This window comes from Salvelinus alpinus, chromosome 4 (genome assembly GCF_045679555.1).
Source record: "Salvelinus alpinus chromosome 4, SLU_Salpinus.1, whole genome shotgun sequence".
NCBI classification, from domain to species: domain Eukaryota; kingdom Metazoa; phylum Chordata; class Actinopteri; order Salmoniformes; family Salmonidae; genus Salvelinus; species Salvelinus alpinus.
In genome coordinates, this window is record NC_092089.1 from 83,911,614 (window position 1) to 83,929,113 (window position 17,500).

The 17,500-nt window shown below is 46.4% G+C and overlaps 1 protein-coding gene across 4 annotated transcripts in view; it reads right to left on the minus strand.

Moving 5' to 3' along the window:
• Window positions 1-17,500, minus strand: part of LOC139574569 (glutamate receptor 1-like) — a 200,176-nt gene that overhangs the window by 112,474 nt on the left and 70,202 nt on the right. For all 4 annotated transcript variants that reach the window (XM_071399283.1, XM_071399282.1, XM_071399286.1 and 1 more), the window contains exons 4-5: window positions 14,854-15,038; window positions 4,465-4,518 (exon numbers count right to left, since the gene is read on the minus strand). In XM_071399283.1, coding sequence (XP_071255384.1) covers window positions 4,465-4,518; window positions 14,854-15,038 — 239 coding nt within the window. The remainder of the gene's footprint in view (window positions 1-4,464; window positions 4,519-14,853; window positions 15,039-17,500) is intronic.

Genomic DNA, 17,500 nt, shown 5'->3' on the forward strand with positions numbered 1-17,500 from the left:
ACAGAGAGACAGAAAGACTGATGTACAGACAGAAGCAGTCACACACAGAGACAGAAAGACTGATGTACAGACAGAAGCAGTCACACACAGAGAGACATAAATACTGATGTACAGACAGAAGCAGTCACACACAGAGACACAGAAAGACTGATGTACAGCAGGAGACTGAACGAGTGAACTCTGCAGCCTGATTGGTAGTGAAAGTGGTGCTGTCAACTGCTCTGACCTTCAGCCTCCGACTGTGACTGTCTGTCTGGTAGAAGTTCCAGAACCACAGGAAACCCTTATTATATTGATCCCTGCCTGCCCTTTGATTAAACTTTCTGTGGTCTGGTATTCTTAACGCCATCAATCAGAGCTCTCTTCTCTCCCCTTCTCTCCCCCTTATGCCTAATGGGCCCTGCTCCCTGCTCCCTGCTCCCTCCACCCCCTAACCCCCACTCCTCTCCTTTTCCACCCTCCTCGCATCCCTTCTCCCTCTCCTCTCCTCCTCTCCTTTCCTCCCCCTCTCCTCCACTGTCCTCTCTCCTCTCTTCCTTCTCCCTGAAGTATCAGCCGAACCAGGTGTCCATATGTCTCAGTTGAATGGTCAGAGGACAGAGAGAATGAGAGAGAAGAGAAGAAGAGATGTGTGTATTTTTCTGCTCCATGTGTTAGCTAATGCAGTGCACTGAGCTGAGCAGGTTACTATAGAAACCGCTCCTCATGGACACGGAGGTGGAAACATTTGATAAAGCCCTCGTAGACACACACAGAAAGACTAAGAGATGGAGACATACACACACAGAGACAGGCACACACACTCTCCCCCTCTCATAGATGCAGACAAACAGGCACACACACACACACACACACACACACACACACACACACACACACACACACACACACACACACACACACACACACACACACACACACACACACACACACACACACACACACACACACACACACACACACACACACATACGATAGCTGTGCTAAGGTAGAACACAGACAAGTCATTTTAATAGAGCCATTATGGAGATTGCAGACGGTTTGGTACCAAACTTTATTGCTTTCACAGCTTTCTAATTTACACTTCAATCTAACAAATTGACCAGATGAGAGAGAGATTGAGATAGTCCCAGCAGTGAGCCAGCATATTAATGTAGTTATTACCATGCTTGTATCCCAAATGGCACCCTATTCCCTATATAGTGAACTATAAAGGGGAAAAGTAGAGCACTATAAAGGGAATAGAGTCCCATTTGGGACACAGTGTGCTTTCTGTTGATATCCATTTTTTGCTGTTTTTAGTGTCTATGGGGAGGTTGTATGAGTGGTGCCCTGGGACGATCACAGCGGACAAAGACCGCTAATGCACATTACCCTGCACACATTTACTCACTGACCCTCTACTGTCTATCTGTCTGTCTCTCAGTGGCTGGCGGCTGAGCGTGTGTGTGTCGGTGTGTGTGTGCCGGTGTGTGTGCCTGTGTGTGTGTGTGTGTGTGTATGTGCGTGCGTGCGTGCGTGCGTGCGTGCGTGCGTGGGCTCTGCAGCACTCTGTATCGTCCCATTTCAACACAGTCACAGTCAGTCAATCAAGGCAAGGGTTTCCATTCCTTTTGGAAGGCTCTACCAGCAGCAGGTTATTAGTGGCAGTATGAATGGTCTGACTCAGTAGACTACAGAGACGTCGATACAGAGAGTTTGTAGAGGATTATTTCGATGGGCATAGTTGTTTGTATCTCTCTCTAGAGTTAGTCGCTGAAGAGGGAAGAAATGTGAGCAGTGGAATATGTTTTTACAAAATGTCATGTTTTTTTCAAGACAGATCTGTTGTATCCCTTCAGAGAAACTTGAAACGGATTTGGTGCTTGTAATGCATTTTTCCAGTTGTATGTAGGGTGTCCAATCAAACACATATTTTGACCAATAGGTAAAATAATATATTAATTGTGTGGAAACCCCTTTTAATAAAAAACAATGTCTCTATCATAATCCGTTCAAAAGTTATTGGAGGTTTTAGCCTTGTAGGATGGCCAAGATTAGGGTGGCTTAATCACTGGAGGCCAGAGAAAGAAAAGTATTAAAAAAATCAGGAAAATAGAATTGTCAGCTGGGCTGAATGCTGAGTGAGAATTAAGGCTAACTGACAGGCTCACCGTTGAACTTGTCACCTTTCTTCTCCAATACGGAGGACATAAAACACTAGAGGCAAGATAGATATTGATTTTGTGACATGACATGAAGCATTTTCATATATTAGTATATGCAGTTTATATTAACGGGAAGTTCCAGTTATTTTTCAAAGACTTCTAAGAAAAACCAGCGTGTCTCTGGGAACCATTGAGTTTCCCGCTAGCTTTTTCTCTTCAAATACTTTTACATTTCATTCGGCTCGTCTCATGTTAATTTCGCTTTTTGTCAAATCCTCAAAACTCGCTTCGAGAAGCAGCACCGAACTGTCAACAGAGCTCACTGCTTATTATTGGATGTATTATGTTACGAAATAAGACTCTTTAGATATAATGAAAGAACCCACGGAACGATTCAGAACATGAAGAATCATATTTGTCTTGATAAAATGTATTTTTATAACAAAAGGAAGTCACATTTGACCATATTGTATGTCTTATTGCAGTTTCAATATCATGTTGACTCTAGAGAGATACCCAGCCACGTCACGCGTGATACAAGTCAGTGTACGACGTCCATCCATGCCTGAGGACGTCGGGAGATGACGTGGAAACTGGCCACTAGGGGCAACAGTGCTGTTAGCTTCACGTAGGTTTCAGTTTTGGTGTTGTGGACGTGGATGGTGGATGGTGGATGGTGGACGTGGATGGTGGATGGTGGATGGTGGATGGTGGACGTGGATGGTGGACGTGGATGGTGGATGGTGGATGGTGGATGGTGGACGTGGATGGTGGATGGTGGATGGTGGACGGTGGACGGTGGACGGTGGATGGTGGATGGTGGATGGTGGACGTGGATGGTGGATGGTGGATGGTGGATGGTGGATGGTAGATGGTGGATGGTGGATGGTGGATGGTGGATGGTAGATGGTGGATGGTGGATGTTGGATGGTGGATGGTGGATGGTGGACGTGGATGGTGGATGGTGGATGGTGGACGGTGGACGTGGATGGTGGATGGGCATAAGAGTTCTGGTTCAAATTCATCCATAAACATTTGTTTTTTAGATTTTTGTTTTAAGCCTATGCCAAACCTTAACCCTTACCTTAACCGTTAGGAGTTAATGCCTAACCTTAAATATTTGTAGTTAATGCCTAAACTTAACTTTTTGAAATATGACGTTTGCAACAACTTCAAAATTTGACATTGGAGAAAAATTGATGAATGTCGTGAGACTAAGAGCTAGATGCAATACCTTGGGATGTATCAGACAAATGACACAGAACAACATCTGTAGAATCCACATAGGATAGAAATATGGAGATGGGGAGAGAGATAAATGGAGAGAGAGAGAAATGGAGATAGATGGAGAGAGAGAGAGATACATTGAGATATAGAGAGATATGGAGAGAGAGATAGATGATAGAGAGAGAGAGAGAGCAAGAGAAAGAGGAAAATAGAGAGAGAGAGAAAGAGATAAATGGAGGGAGAGGTGGAGAGAGAGAGAGAGAGAGAGAGAGAGAGAGAGAGAGAGAGAGAGAGAGAGAGAGAGAGAGAGAGAGAGAGAGAGAGAGAGAGAGAGAGAGAGAGAGAGATAGTAGAGAAATAGAGATATATACAGTAGAGAGATAGAGAGAAAGATATATACCTGACCACTGTGACAAACCCAACATTAAGGAAAGCTCTGACTATGTACAGACACTGTAGGCAGTCCTGGCTCTCAAGAGAAGACAGCCTATGTGCACACTGCCCACAAATTGAGGTGGAAACTAAGCTGCACTTCCTAACCTCCTTTTGTGAGTGTAATGTTAACTGTCATTTTGAATTGTTTATTTCCCTTTTGTTTATTATCTATTTCACTTGCTTTGGCAATGTTAACATAATGTATGTTTCCCATGCAAATAAAACCATTTGAATTTCATTTAATAGATATATATATATATATATAGAGAGAGAGAGAGAGACAGAGAGATACAGTATTGAAATAGTAGAGATATATGTATAGAGAGGGAGAGAGAGAGCTAGAGATACAGTATTGAGATAGTAGAGATATGTGTATAGAGAGGGAGAGAGAGAGCGAGAGATACAGTAGAGAGAGTGAGAGAGAGAGACAGAGAGTTACAGTATTGAGATAGTAGAGATATGTGTATAGAGAGGGAGAGAGAGCGAGAGATACAGTAAAGAGATAGAGCGAGAGAGAGAGAGAGAGAGAGAGAGAGAGAGAGAGAGAGAGAGAGAGAGAGAGAGAGAGAGAGAGAGAGAGACAGAGACAGAGACAGAGACAGAGACAGAGACAGAGACAGAGACAGAGACAGAGACAGAGACAGAGAGATCTTACCAGGTTGGCCAGGATGTAGTGGTAACTCTTAGCATTCTTCCCTTGTTCAACGATCTGGAACACACAGAGAAAAACTTGACTTTAGGATGGACATGACTGGGGAGGGGTTTGTGTGTGTGCGTGTGTGTTCAGTACACTTTACCCATATAGTGACCTTGGCCAGGGCAGAAGAAACACCAACTAGGGTAAGACATTGTAACAGCAGTGACTCTAAAAACACTCCTATTTTGTGACAACTGATGCGTCCTCTCCTTCAACGTCAAACTGCATGTAACTGTGTTGACAGTCAATGATCTACAAGTCATGTTGCATGCCGAACAACCCCAGGGAATATAAGCAGTCTAGTCAAAAGACGCACTGTGCCCAGCTTCGCATGCTGACCAATCTTAGGTAGGCGTCCTGTCCCTGATCTGATACGGCACCTTCAGCATTCATATGTTAAAATGGCTTGCGTGAAATTAGGCTTTATTAGTTGAGTGACAACCTACGTAATTTGCTAGGTCATTGTTATCTACAGTTGAAGTAAAAAGTTTACATACACCTTAGCCAAATACATTTAAACTCAGTTTTTCACAATTCCTGACATTTAATCCCAGTAAAAATTCCGTGTCTTAGGTCAGTTAGGATCACCACTTCATTTTAAGAATGTGAAATGTCAGAATAATAGTTGAGAGAATGATTTATTTCAGCTTTTATTCATTTCATCACATTCCCAGTGGGTCAGAAGTTTACATACACTCAGTTAGTATTTGGTAGCATTGCCTTTAAATTGTTTAACTTTGGTCAAACGTTTCGGGTAGCCTTCCACAAGCTTCCCACAATAAGTTGGGTGAATTTTGGCCCATTCCTCCTGACAGAGCTGGTGTAACTGAGTCAGGTTTGTAGGCCTCCTTGCTCGCACACGCTTTTCAGTTCTGCCCACACATTTTCTATAGGATTGAGGTCAGGGCGTTGTGATGGCCACTCCAATACCTTGACTTTGTTGTCCTTAAGACATTTGGCCACAACTCTGGAAGTATGCTTGGGGTCATTGTCCATTTGGAAGACCCATTTGCGACCAAGCTTTAACTTCCTGACTGATGTCTTGAGATGTTGCTTCAATATATCCACATAACTTTCCATCCTCATGATGCCATCTATTTTGTGAAGTGCACCAGTCCCTCCTGCAGCAAAGCACCCCCACAACATGATGCTGCCACCCCCGTGCTTCACGGTTGGGATGGTGTTCTTCGGCTTGCAAGCCTCCCCCTTTTTCCTCCAAACATAACAATGGTCATTATGGCCAAACAGTTCTATTTTTGTTTCATCAGACCAGAGGACATTTCTCTAAAAAGTACAATCTTTGTGCCCATGTGCAGTTGCAAACTGTAATATGGCTTTTTTATTGCGGTTTTGGAGCAGTGGCTTCTTCCTTGTTGAGCGGCCTTTCAGGTTATGTCGATATAGGACTCGTTTTACTGTGGATATAGATACTTTTGTATCTGTTTCCTCCAGCATCTTCACACGATCCTTTGCTGTTGTTCTGGGATTGATTTGCACTTTTCGCACCAAAGTACGTTCATCTCTAGGAGACAGAATGCGTCTCCTTCCTGAGCGGTATGACGGCTGCGTGGTCCCATGGTGATTATACTTGCATACTATTGTTTGTACAGAAGAACGTGGTACCTTCAGGCGTTTGGAAATTACTACCAAGGATGAACCAGACTTGTGGAGGTCTTTTTTTTTGACGTCTTGGCTGATTTCTTTAGATTTTCCCATGATGCCAAGCAAAGAGGCACTGAGTTTGAAGGTAGGCCTTGAAAAACATCCACAGGTACACCTCCATTTGACTCAAATTATATCAATTAGCCTATCAGAAGCTTCTAAAGCCATGACATTATTTTCTGGAATTTTCTAAGCTGTTTAAAGGCACAGTCAACTTAGTGTATGTAAACTTCTGACCCACTGGAATTGTGATACAGGGAATTATAAGTAAAATAATCTGTCTGTAAACAATTGTTGGAAAAATTACTTGTGTGAGTCCCCTCTCTCTCCTCCAACGTTTGGCTCTAGCTGTATGAAGACAGTGTCCCCTCTCTCTCCTCCGCTTGGCTCTTGTGTGAAGACAGTGTCCCCTCTCTCTCCTCCAACGCTTGGCTCTTGTGTGAAGACAGTGTCCCCTCTCTCTCCTACAACGTTTAGCTCTAGCTGTGTGAAGACAGTGTCCCCTCTCTCTCCTCCAACGTTTGGCTCTAGCTGTGTGAAGACAGTGTCCCCTCTCTCTCCTCCAACGTTTGGCTCTAGCTGTGTGAAGACAGTGTCCCCTCTCTCTCCTCCAACGTTTGGCTCTAGCTGTGTGAAGACAGTGTCCCCTCCCTCTCCTCCAACGCCTGGCTCTAGCTGTGTGAAGACAGTGTCCCCTCTCTCTCCTCCAACGTTTGGCTCTAGCTGTATGAAGACAGTGTCCTCTCTCCTCCAACGTTTGGCTCTAGCTGTGTGAAGACAGTGTCCCCTCTCTCTCCTCCAACGTTTGGCTCTAGCTGTGTGAAGACAGTGTCCCCTCTCTCTCCTCCAACGTTTGGCTCTAGCTGTATGAAGACAGTGTCCCCTCTCTCTCCTCCAACGTTTGGCTCTAGCTGTGTGAAGACAGTGTCCCCTCTCTCTCCTCCAACGTTTGGCTCTAGCTGTGTGAAGACAGTGTCCCCTCTCTCTCCTCCAACGTTTGGCTCTAGCTGTGTGAAGACAGTGTCCCCTCTCTCTCCTCCAACGTTTGGCTCTAGCTGTGTGAAGACAGTGTCCCCTCCCTCTCCTCCAACGCCTGGCTCTAGCTGTATGAAGACAGTGTCCCCTCTCTCTCCTCCAACGCCTGGCTCTAGCTGTATGAAGACAGTGTCCCCTCTCTCTCCTCCAACGTTTGGCTCTAGCTGTGTGAAGACAGTGTCTGGTGTGTGTGAGTGTTATTGATGACCTGGTGCCCACAGTTAAGGTAGTTGCATCACTTCTCACCAGTTTACAGCAGTGGAGCCACAGCGGTTCTCAGCTCAGACAGACTCCATCCATCACAGAGGTATGCTCCCTGCTCTCTGCCTCTATAGCAGCCTGTGTTTTACACACTCACACACACACACACACACACACACACTGCCCCGTCGCACGCTAAACCCGCAGGTATCTTCACCCCATACACAGACTCAAATTCTCACCAGATAATGTCAGAGGATATATGAATGAGGACATTATTTTTACTCTTGGAATGCTGATATAGTCCCTTTAAATATGGAACATGAATAGCCACAACAGAATCTTTGATTCATAAAGGTTTATGTCAAGCAAGTGAGTACACAGACAAGAGAGTGGACCTTCATTTTCTAACAGGACACGCTGCGTGAGGGCCATAGGGTCAAAAGGGCTGAATTATAGGGAAAAGCATTTGGGACGCACATAAGGACTACAGAGATTAGAGTGTTTATTGTGAAATCAGTTGGGGCCTCATGGAAACTACGCTAGCACACTGTCCATGTGTCTTCCCCAGTGTGACTGTATCTTGGCCATCATCTTCCCCCAGTGTGACTGTATCTTGGCCATCATCTTCCCCCAGTGTGACTGTATCTTGGCCATCATCTTCCCCCAGTGTGACTGTATCTTGGCCATCATCTTCCCCCAGTGTGACTGTATCTTGGCCATCAACTTCCCCAGTGTGACTGTATCTTGGCCATCATCTTCCACCAGTGTGACTGTATCTTGGCCATCATCTTCCCCCAGTGTGACTGCATCTTGGCCATCATCTTCCACCAGTGTGACTGTATCTTGGCCATCATCTTCCCCAGTGTGACTGTATCTTGGCCATCATCTTCCCCAGTGTGACTGTATCTTGGCCATCATCTTCCCCAGTGTGACTGTATCTTGGCCATCATCTTCCCCCAGTGTCTTGGGTATCAGTGTTTCTCCTCTCCTGTGTTTTCCTTGCTGGAGGCTGTGCTGTAGGACATGCCTTGTGCTAGGGTCACCCTTAATAACTAATGCAACTGTCTGCCATGCCCTCCAGCCTGCTCCCAACACACACACACACACACACACACACACACACACACACACACACACACACACACACACACACACACACACACACACACACACACACACACACACACACACACACACACACACACACACACACACACACACACACACACAGTGGGGATATGAACGTGTGGGAGACTCTCAGAGGAAGCAAATATGTTGGGAATGTGTGAGGTCATGTAAAGTCCATGATGAGTTACACTCGATCTGTCAGTTACAGAACCCCCACTCTATCTGTCAGTTACAGAACCCTCACTCGATCTGTCAGTTACAGAACCCTCACTCGATCTGTCAGTTACAGAACCCTCACTCGATCTGTCAGTTACAGAACCCTCACGCTATCTGTCAGTTACAGAACCCTCACTCGATCTGTCAGTTACAGAACCCTCACTCGATCTGTCAGTTACAGAACTCTCACGCTATCTGTCAGTTACAGAACCCCCACTCTATCTGTCAGTTACAGAACCCTCACGCTATCTGTCAGTTACAGAACCCCCACTCTATCTGTCAGTTACAGAACCCCCACTCGATCTGTCAGTTACAGAACCCCCACTCTATCTGTCAGTTACAGAACCCCTACTCTATCTGTCAGTTACAGAACCCCCACTCTATCTGTCAGTTACAGAACCCTCACGCTATCTGTCAGTTACAGAACCCCACTCTATCTGTCAGTTACAGAACCCCTACTCTATCTGTCAGTTACAGAACCCCCACTCTATCTGTCAGTTACAGAACCCCCACTCTATCTGTCAGTTACAGAACTCTCACTCGATCTGTCAGTTACAGAACCCCACTCTATCTGTCAGTTACAGAACCCCCACTCTATCTGTCAGTTACAGAACCCTCACGCTATCTTTCAGTTACAGAACCCCCACTCTATCTGTCAGTTACAGAACCCCACTCTATCTGTCAGTTACAGAACCCTCACGCTATCTGTCAGTTACAGAACCCCCACTCTGTCAGTTACAGAACCCCCACTCTATCTGTCAGTTACAGAACCCCACTCGATCTGTCAGTTACAGAACCCCACTCGATCTGTCAGTTACAGAACCCCCACTCTATCTGTCAGTTACAGAACCCCACTCTATCTGTCAGTTACAGAACTCTCACTCGATCTGTCAGTTACCCCCTCTTCTCCCCTCCCCACTCCGCCTCCTCTCTTCCCTACTCCCTCTTCTCCCCTCCCCACTCCCTCTCCTCCTGTCTCCTCCCTACTCCCTACTCCCTCTTCTCCCCTCCCCACCCCTTTCCTTTCCTCTCCTCCCCACTCCCTCTCCTCTCCTCTCCTCTCCTCTCCTCTCCTCTCCTCTCCTCTCCTCTCCCTCTCCTCTCCTCTCCTCCCCACTCCCTCCTCTCCTCTCCTCCCCACTCCCTCCTCTCCTCTCCTCCCTACTCCTGCTCCTCTCCTCCCCACACACTCTCCTCTCCTCTCATCTACTCCCCACTCCTTCTCCACTCCCGCTCCTCTCATCTCTTCTTCACTTCCTCTCCTCTCCTCTCTTCCCCGTTCCCTCTCTTCCCCACTCACTCACTCTCCTCTCCTCCCCACTCCTTCTCCACTCCTCTCTTCTCCTCCTCACTCCCTCTCCTCCCCACTCCCTCTACTCTCCTCCCCACTCCCTTCTCTCCTCTCCTCCTCCCCACTCTCTCCTCTCCTCTCCTCTCCTCTCCTCTCCTCTCCTCTCCTCTCCTCTCCTCTCCTCTCCTCTCCTCTCCTCTACTCTACTCTACTCTAGTCTACTCCCCACTCCTTCTTCACTCCCTCTCTTCTCTCCTGTCCTCTACCAGCTTCTCCTCTCCTTTCCTCCCGTCTTCCTCTCCTACCTATCCTCCTTTCCTCCCCTCCCTTCCTCCCCTCCCCTCTCTTCTCCTCTCCTCTCCTCTTCAGGGTTGTGTCTATCATAAATAACAGTGGTATGACAGAGTGTGTAGGGTTGTGTCTGTCATAAATGACACATAAACCTTGTTAGGCAGCCCCCCCCACAGGGGACGGTGTGTGTGCATGCGCGCATGGGTGGGTACATCTGTGTGTGTGTGTCTCTGTGTGTGTGTGTGCATGCTTGCATGCATTTCTGCACATTGAATCCTCAGTGGTTGAGTGCACAATGCTTTAATGTGAGCTAATGTACAGCCGTCACATAGTTAATGCCATGTTTTTTATCAGTGTCTTTCTCATCTGTAGTAAATTGTAATGACTATTTAATAGGGATGTGAATCTTTCCCTTTCAAGACGATTCGATACATATCTAGATAGATGGGCTTCCAATACAGGAACGTTTTAGTCAGAAAACAGTTCGGTGAGATTCGGTTTGATTAGAGAACGAAACGATGCGGTTCGATTCGATTCGATGCACTAACATTTGTTGCATAAACACATTCATTTTCCATTCTTAAATAAAATATTGTGCTGATGGAGCTCATGAGCTGGGCCTCTCTGAACTGGATCTGTCTGAACTGGGCCTCTCTGAGCTGGATCTGTCTGAGCTGGGCCTCTCTGATCTGGGCCTCTCTGAGCTGGATCTGTCTGAGCTGGGCCTCTCTGATTTGGGCCTCTCTGAGCTGGATCTGTCTGAGCTGGGCCTCTCTGAGCTGGATCTGTCTGAGCTGGGCCTCTCTGAGCTGGGCCTCTCTGAGCTGGATCTGTCTGAGCTGGGCCTCTCTGAGCTGGGCCTCTCTGAGCTGGGCCTCTCTGAGCTGGGCCTCTCTGAGCTGGCTCTGTCTGAGCTGGGCCTTTCTGAGCTGGCTCTGTCTGAGCTGGGCCTTTCTGAGCTGGATCTGTCTTAGCTGGGCCTTTCTGAGCTGGCTCTGTCTGAGCTGGGCCTTTCTGAGCTGGATCTGATCTGAGCCATAAGGGAGACTAGACATCTACCACCCCACTACCACTATTAGATTAGAGCCATAAGGGAGACTAGACATCTACCACCCCACTACCACTATCAGATTAGAGCCATAAAGGAGACTAGGCATCTACCACCCCACTACCACTATCAGATTACAGCCATAAGGGTGACTAGACATCTACCACCCCACTACCACTATTAGATTAGAGCCATAAGGGTGACTAGACATCTACCACCCCACTACCACTATCAGATTAGGGGGGGGGGGGGGGGGTTAGCCTGTTTTTGCCCCACCCCACCCGCACTTTGGTTCTGAAATCACCATCACCCACCAATGAACTTGTCATCTTTGCAGATGAATTGTTTGAGCTAGTAATAATATCATTATCTATTGTTTACAAATTAAATATGACATAGCTAATGAATTTAATGCACAACGTTGGATTTCACCCCCATTATAAAATCAAATGGTTTTGACCGTTTGGAATTTCTTTGAGCTTCTTTTCTCCTCATCTTTGCCCATGCAGCGCGCCTCGCAAACGTGATTCGTCATTATGAAATTATCAACTTTACACTGTATATCTAGATTGTTTTGCCCCAGCCCCAGCTAACACACCTGACTCCAATAATCAACTAATCTTTAGATTGGAATGCATTTAGTTTAATCAGCTGTGTTTGCTAGGGATAAAGAGTGACAGCACTCTGGCCCCCGAGGACTGGAGTTTCCCATACCTGGTTTAAAGTACGACAGCACTCTGGCCCCCGAGGACTGGAGTTTCCCATACCTGGTTTAAAGTACGACAGCACTCTGGCCCCCGAGGACTGGAGTTTCCCATACCTGGTTTAAAGTACAACAGCACTCTGGCCCCCGAGGACTGGAGTTTCCCGTACCTGGTTTAAAGTACAACAGCACTCCGGCCCCCGAGGACTGGAGTTTCCCATACCTGGTTTAAAGTACAACAGCACTCTGGCCCCCGAGGACTGGAGTTTCCCATACCTGCTTTAAAGGACAACAGCACTCCGGCCCCCGAAGACTAAGTTGCCCATCCCTGGTTTAAAGCAAAACTACCATAACTAGTTAGTTAGTTAACATGACCTTTATGAATTATGAAGCCTTTATGTGATTTATGTGCTTGTTTTGAATACATAAATTATTCAAAATTCACAAAAAGAGACGTTAGTTGATGACGTTAGTTGATGAAGATTATCTCACAGAACAAAATGTACAAGATCTCCTAATCCTATGTTTACCACAGACCTTATTTACGGCGAGAGAGGGGACACTGTCTTCATACAGCTAGAGCCAAACGTTGGAGGAGAGAGAGGGGACACTGTCTTCATACAGCTAGAGCCAAACGTTGGAGGAGAGAGAGGGGACACTGTCTTCATACAGCTAGAGCCAAACGTTGGAGGAGAGAGAGGGGACACTGTCTTCATACAGCTAGAGCCAAACGTTGGAGGAGAGAGAGGGGACACTGTCTTCACACAGCTAGAGCCAAACGTTGGAGGAGAGAGAGGGGACACTGTCTTCACACAGCTAGAGCCAGGCGTTGGAGGAGAGGGAGGGGACACTGTCTTCACACAGCTAGAGCCAAACGTTGGAGGAGAGAGGACACTGTCTTCATATAGCTAGAGCCAAGCGTTGGAGGAGAGAGAGGGGACACTGTCTTCACACAGCTAGAGCCAAGCGTTGGAGGAGAGAGAGGGGACACTGTCTTCACACAGCTAGAGCCAAGCGTTGGAGGAGAGAGAGGGGACACTGTCTTCACACAGCTAGAGCCAAACGTTGGAGGAGAGAGAGAGGACACTGTCTTCATACAGCTAGAGCCAAGCGTTGGAGGAGAGAGAGGACACTGTCTTCATACAGCTAGAGCCAAGCGTTGGAGGAGAGAGGACACTGTCTTCATACAGCTAGAGCCAAACATTGGAGGAGAGAGAGGGGACACTGTCTTCACACAGCTAGAGCCAAGCGTTGGTGGAGAGAGAGGACACTGTCTTCATACAGCTAGAGCCAAACGTTGGAGGAGAGAGAGGGGACACTGTCTTCACACAGCTAGAGCCAAGCGTTGGAGGAGAGAGAGGGGACACTGTCTTCACACAGCTAGAGCCAAACGTTGGAGGAGAGAGAGGACATTATCTTCATACAGCTAGAGCCAAGCGTTGGAGGAGAGAGGGGACACTGTCTTCATACAGCTAGAGCCAAACGTTGGAGGAGAGAGAGGGGACACTGTCTTCACACAGCTAGAGCCAAACGTTGGAGGAGAGAGAGGGGAGAGAGGTCTCGGGCTCTTTCTGCTGTTTGTGTGTTGGCGTGTGTGTGTGTGTGCGTGCGTGTGTGTGTGTGTGTTTGTGTGTTGGCGTGTGTGTGTGTGTGTGTGTGTGTGTGTGTGTGTGTGTGTGTGTGTGTGTGTGTGTGTGTGTGTGTGTGTGTGTGTGTGTGTGTGTGTGTGTGTGTGTGTGTGTGTGTGTGTGTGTGTGTCATTAATTGCTATGCCAGGATACACCCTTCCTAGGCAGCAGTAGCGTGGTGAATAAGTGTTTCTCTACAGCTCCAAATGTCAACCTAACCGTCTCTATATCTCCTGTCTCTAATACACTGAGACTAATACACTACACTGGAACACCGCTGCCTGGGAGGAACCTCTTATCCACAGTTTGGCCTTTATTGTCATTAATCTTGCCCTGGAGGCAGCTCTACAAACTGGTCACTATCTGGCACAGCCAGAAAGTCATAAACTCTGAAACCCTAACTAACCCTCTTTGGTTGTTTACTATACTACCTTACTCACTCTTTTTAGCATATGGCCTCAGATGTGAATCCTTAAAGAGATGGGTGGGGCTAAGGCTTAAGAGGGTGTGAACGATGTTGAATGGGTGTAGACAAAGAAGTGCTCTCCATTAGGTGTACCAATATATTCATGGACCATTTTCTCAAAAGTGGAGTTACAAGTTTATCAACTTTCAAAGCAGAATTACTTTCCCAATGTTCCTCAACAGAGGTCACATATAGCCTATTTTGACTTTGCAGCTAGCCTATCTAGCGGAAATCGCTCAGTTCTGCTTCCACGGCAAGATTCATGACAATAAACGTCAACCTGTCTCTCTTACCTTCTCTTCTCTCTCTTTTTATTACTCTCTGTCTTTCTCTGTCCCATCTTTTGCTAGCTATGTGGTGTTTATTTCACTGAGAATTCATGTTAATTTTGTCACACGTGCAACAGAGCGATGCTTTCTCAAATGTCTGGATTCAATTAATTCACAGAAAGCAAAAGTACAACGACCCAAATCAGGCCTACTTTTTTCATCTGACCTGCATTTTTATGTGGCACAGTTCTGACCAAAACAGGTCTGGCAAAGTTCTGGCTTATGTATGGTAGCTGCTTACCATTTTTGCCATTGCTGGCCCACTACTAGCAATGCAGATGACTCCTGCAATGTCACAGTTTTGTTACCGTTTTGAGGGTTGAGGTGAGTCTCTCTATCTTGTTACCTTTTTTAGGATGGAGGTGAGTCTTTCGGTCTCACAGTCGATGATGATCTGTCCCTCCTTCCTCTTGTCCAGGTCTTGGAACACCTTGAGGAATGAGGCCTCCGTCATGGTCTCCACGTTGACAGACGTCACCAGCCAGCTCCTCTCAGCAGCTGTGTCCAGGACCTTCTGCAGCACCGACAGGCCTACAGGTCAGGGGCAAAGGTCATGGGTTAGAGGTGAACTATGGCTGTGTTCCAAAAGGCATCCTATTCCCTGGTGCCCTGGTGCAGTACATGGTGAATAGGGTGCCATTTGGATGCATCGTATGACATAACTTACACTGTATGACTGACATATCTTAGAAACCAAGCATCTTGTCCAAAAGCCTAAGAAGCACCTTTCCCAATAAGCCCAAGAAGCATCTTTCCCAATAAGCCCAAGAAGCATCTTGCCCAATAAGCCCAAGAAGCATCTTGACCACTAAGCCCAAGAAGCATCTTGCCCAATAAGCCCAAGAAGCATCTTGACCACTAAGTCCAAGAAGCATCTTGACCACTAAGTCCAAGAAGCATTTTGCCCAATAAGCCCAAGAAGCATCTTGACCACTAAGCCCAAGAGGAATCTTGTCCACTAAGCCCAAGAGGAATCTTGTCCACTAAGCCCAGGAGGAATCTTGTCCACTAAGCCCAAGAGGAATCTTGTCCACTAAGTCCAAGAAGCATCTTGACCACTAAGTCCAAGAAGAATCTTGACCACTAAGTCCAAGAAGCATCTTGACCACTAAGTCCAAGAAGAATCTTGACCACTAAGTCCAAGAAGCATCTTGACCACTAAGTCCAAGAAGAATCTTGACCACTAAGTCCAAGAAGCATCTTGACCACTAAGTCCAAGAAGAATCTTGACCACTAAGTCCAAGAAGCATCTTGCCCAATAAGACCTATCCATCAATAACAAAGCTCTCATGCTAACATAGACCTATCCATCATAAGACTTTCTCTGACAGCACAGCAATGTAATATATGATTACCGGCTCCAGAGGGACAGTTCATTATGACGACTGGGATGCCATGTACAGATATGTTGTTACAGCACTTGGTGTTACTCTGGATAATCACTCCACACACACACACACACAGACACACGCACATGCATACGCACAAACAAACACACACACACACATGCGCACCACACACACACACCAGGGCGGCCACAGGCATAAGCGACATAAGTGGCCGCTTAGGGCCCCTGGCCGCAAGGGGGCCCCCAACCATTTTTTTTTATATATATATATTTTTTGGAACTCAATTGGGGTCTCAACTTACTATTTAGAGTTAAAATCGTAGAATACAGAAGGTACAATTTCGAAATTTGGTTGTGCATCAGCAGTTTTTCTCTTGTTATGTCAGTTACTGAGACTCACTCAATTAGCCCATTTCAGCTAACATTTTTAGATTGGAAGTTTGTCTAGCCAGCTGTCTAAACTTGTAGTAATGATGACCGAATCCTGCCCGGCAACGCAGGGCACATGCCTAGAAGCCCTAACCTCCATGGGTCACCCATTGTTTATGTTAGTCATTGTCACTCAGATATCTTATTAACATGGCATAAGTCATGCAAAATGTGTAGAATTGCAGAAAATGATCTTTAAAACGGCAAAAGAAAATCAACCCTTGACAAAATTAGTAGAATTGCAGGGAAATAGCTGTAAAACTGTTCTTTTTTCTCTTCCCCATGGCAAAATGTGTAGAATTGCATGACATGTGTTATAAAACTGCTAGATTTTCTATATGCTCCATTGTGTAGAACTGCAGGACCACTAAAATGTTTTGCCGCGAGGTGGGGGGACCCCTAACCAAATCTCACTAAGGGCCCCCAAAAGGCTAGGGCTGGCCCTGCACACACACACAGACACAGACAGTCCCTCAGAGGCACCAATTACATCCAGGCCACTCCATTAAGCTGTCCCCATAGGCTGCTAATGCACTAAAGTATCATGGGGGAATAGGCCAGGGAACCAATGGGCTCGCGGCTCAGAACAGGGACAGGAAATAAGAGGCCATTAGGGAACACATCGATCATGGCTGCAGATTTACAGTGTGGGACACTCAGTATCATATTAGACCAATCAGAATCCTCCTGGGAGGGGACAGACAGTTATTCCAGAAGGTAAACAAAGCTTTCACAAGCTGCAGAGCGGCGGCCATTACTAAACCAAATACTGAATTATAACAATTACATTATAAGCTAAGCTAATACATGAAGCTGTATTCCACACAGCCAGTCACAACTGCACTAGAGAGAATAATCAAAAATGGCATATGACCCTCTTTACATATTTCACATGCCATATTTGCAGCAGGGTTGTTGGTGTGTGTCTAACTAGTCAGAATTATGGTGAAAGGTGATGGATGCCTGGCTCCGTTGGACGGTTTAGAGGAGAGGTTGAGAAGTGGTTTTAAAGTTGATGACACCTGATAAATACAACGTGTCAAATCACATAAATCATTTGAGAAATCGGACATAGCTTTAGTTCAGTGGGCAAATACAGTCCAGTGGTGTTCAGAATACTTGGTTTCAAACCCAGCAGTCAGTCACATTAAACCATTGACTGCTATGGACAGCAGCGAACTCCATAGACGGAGCTTCTGCCCTTCAGGACCACGGT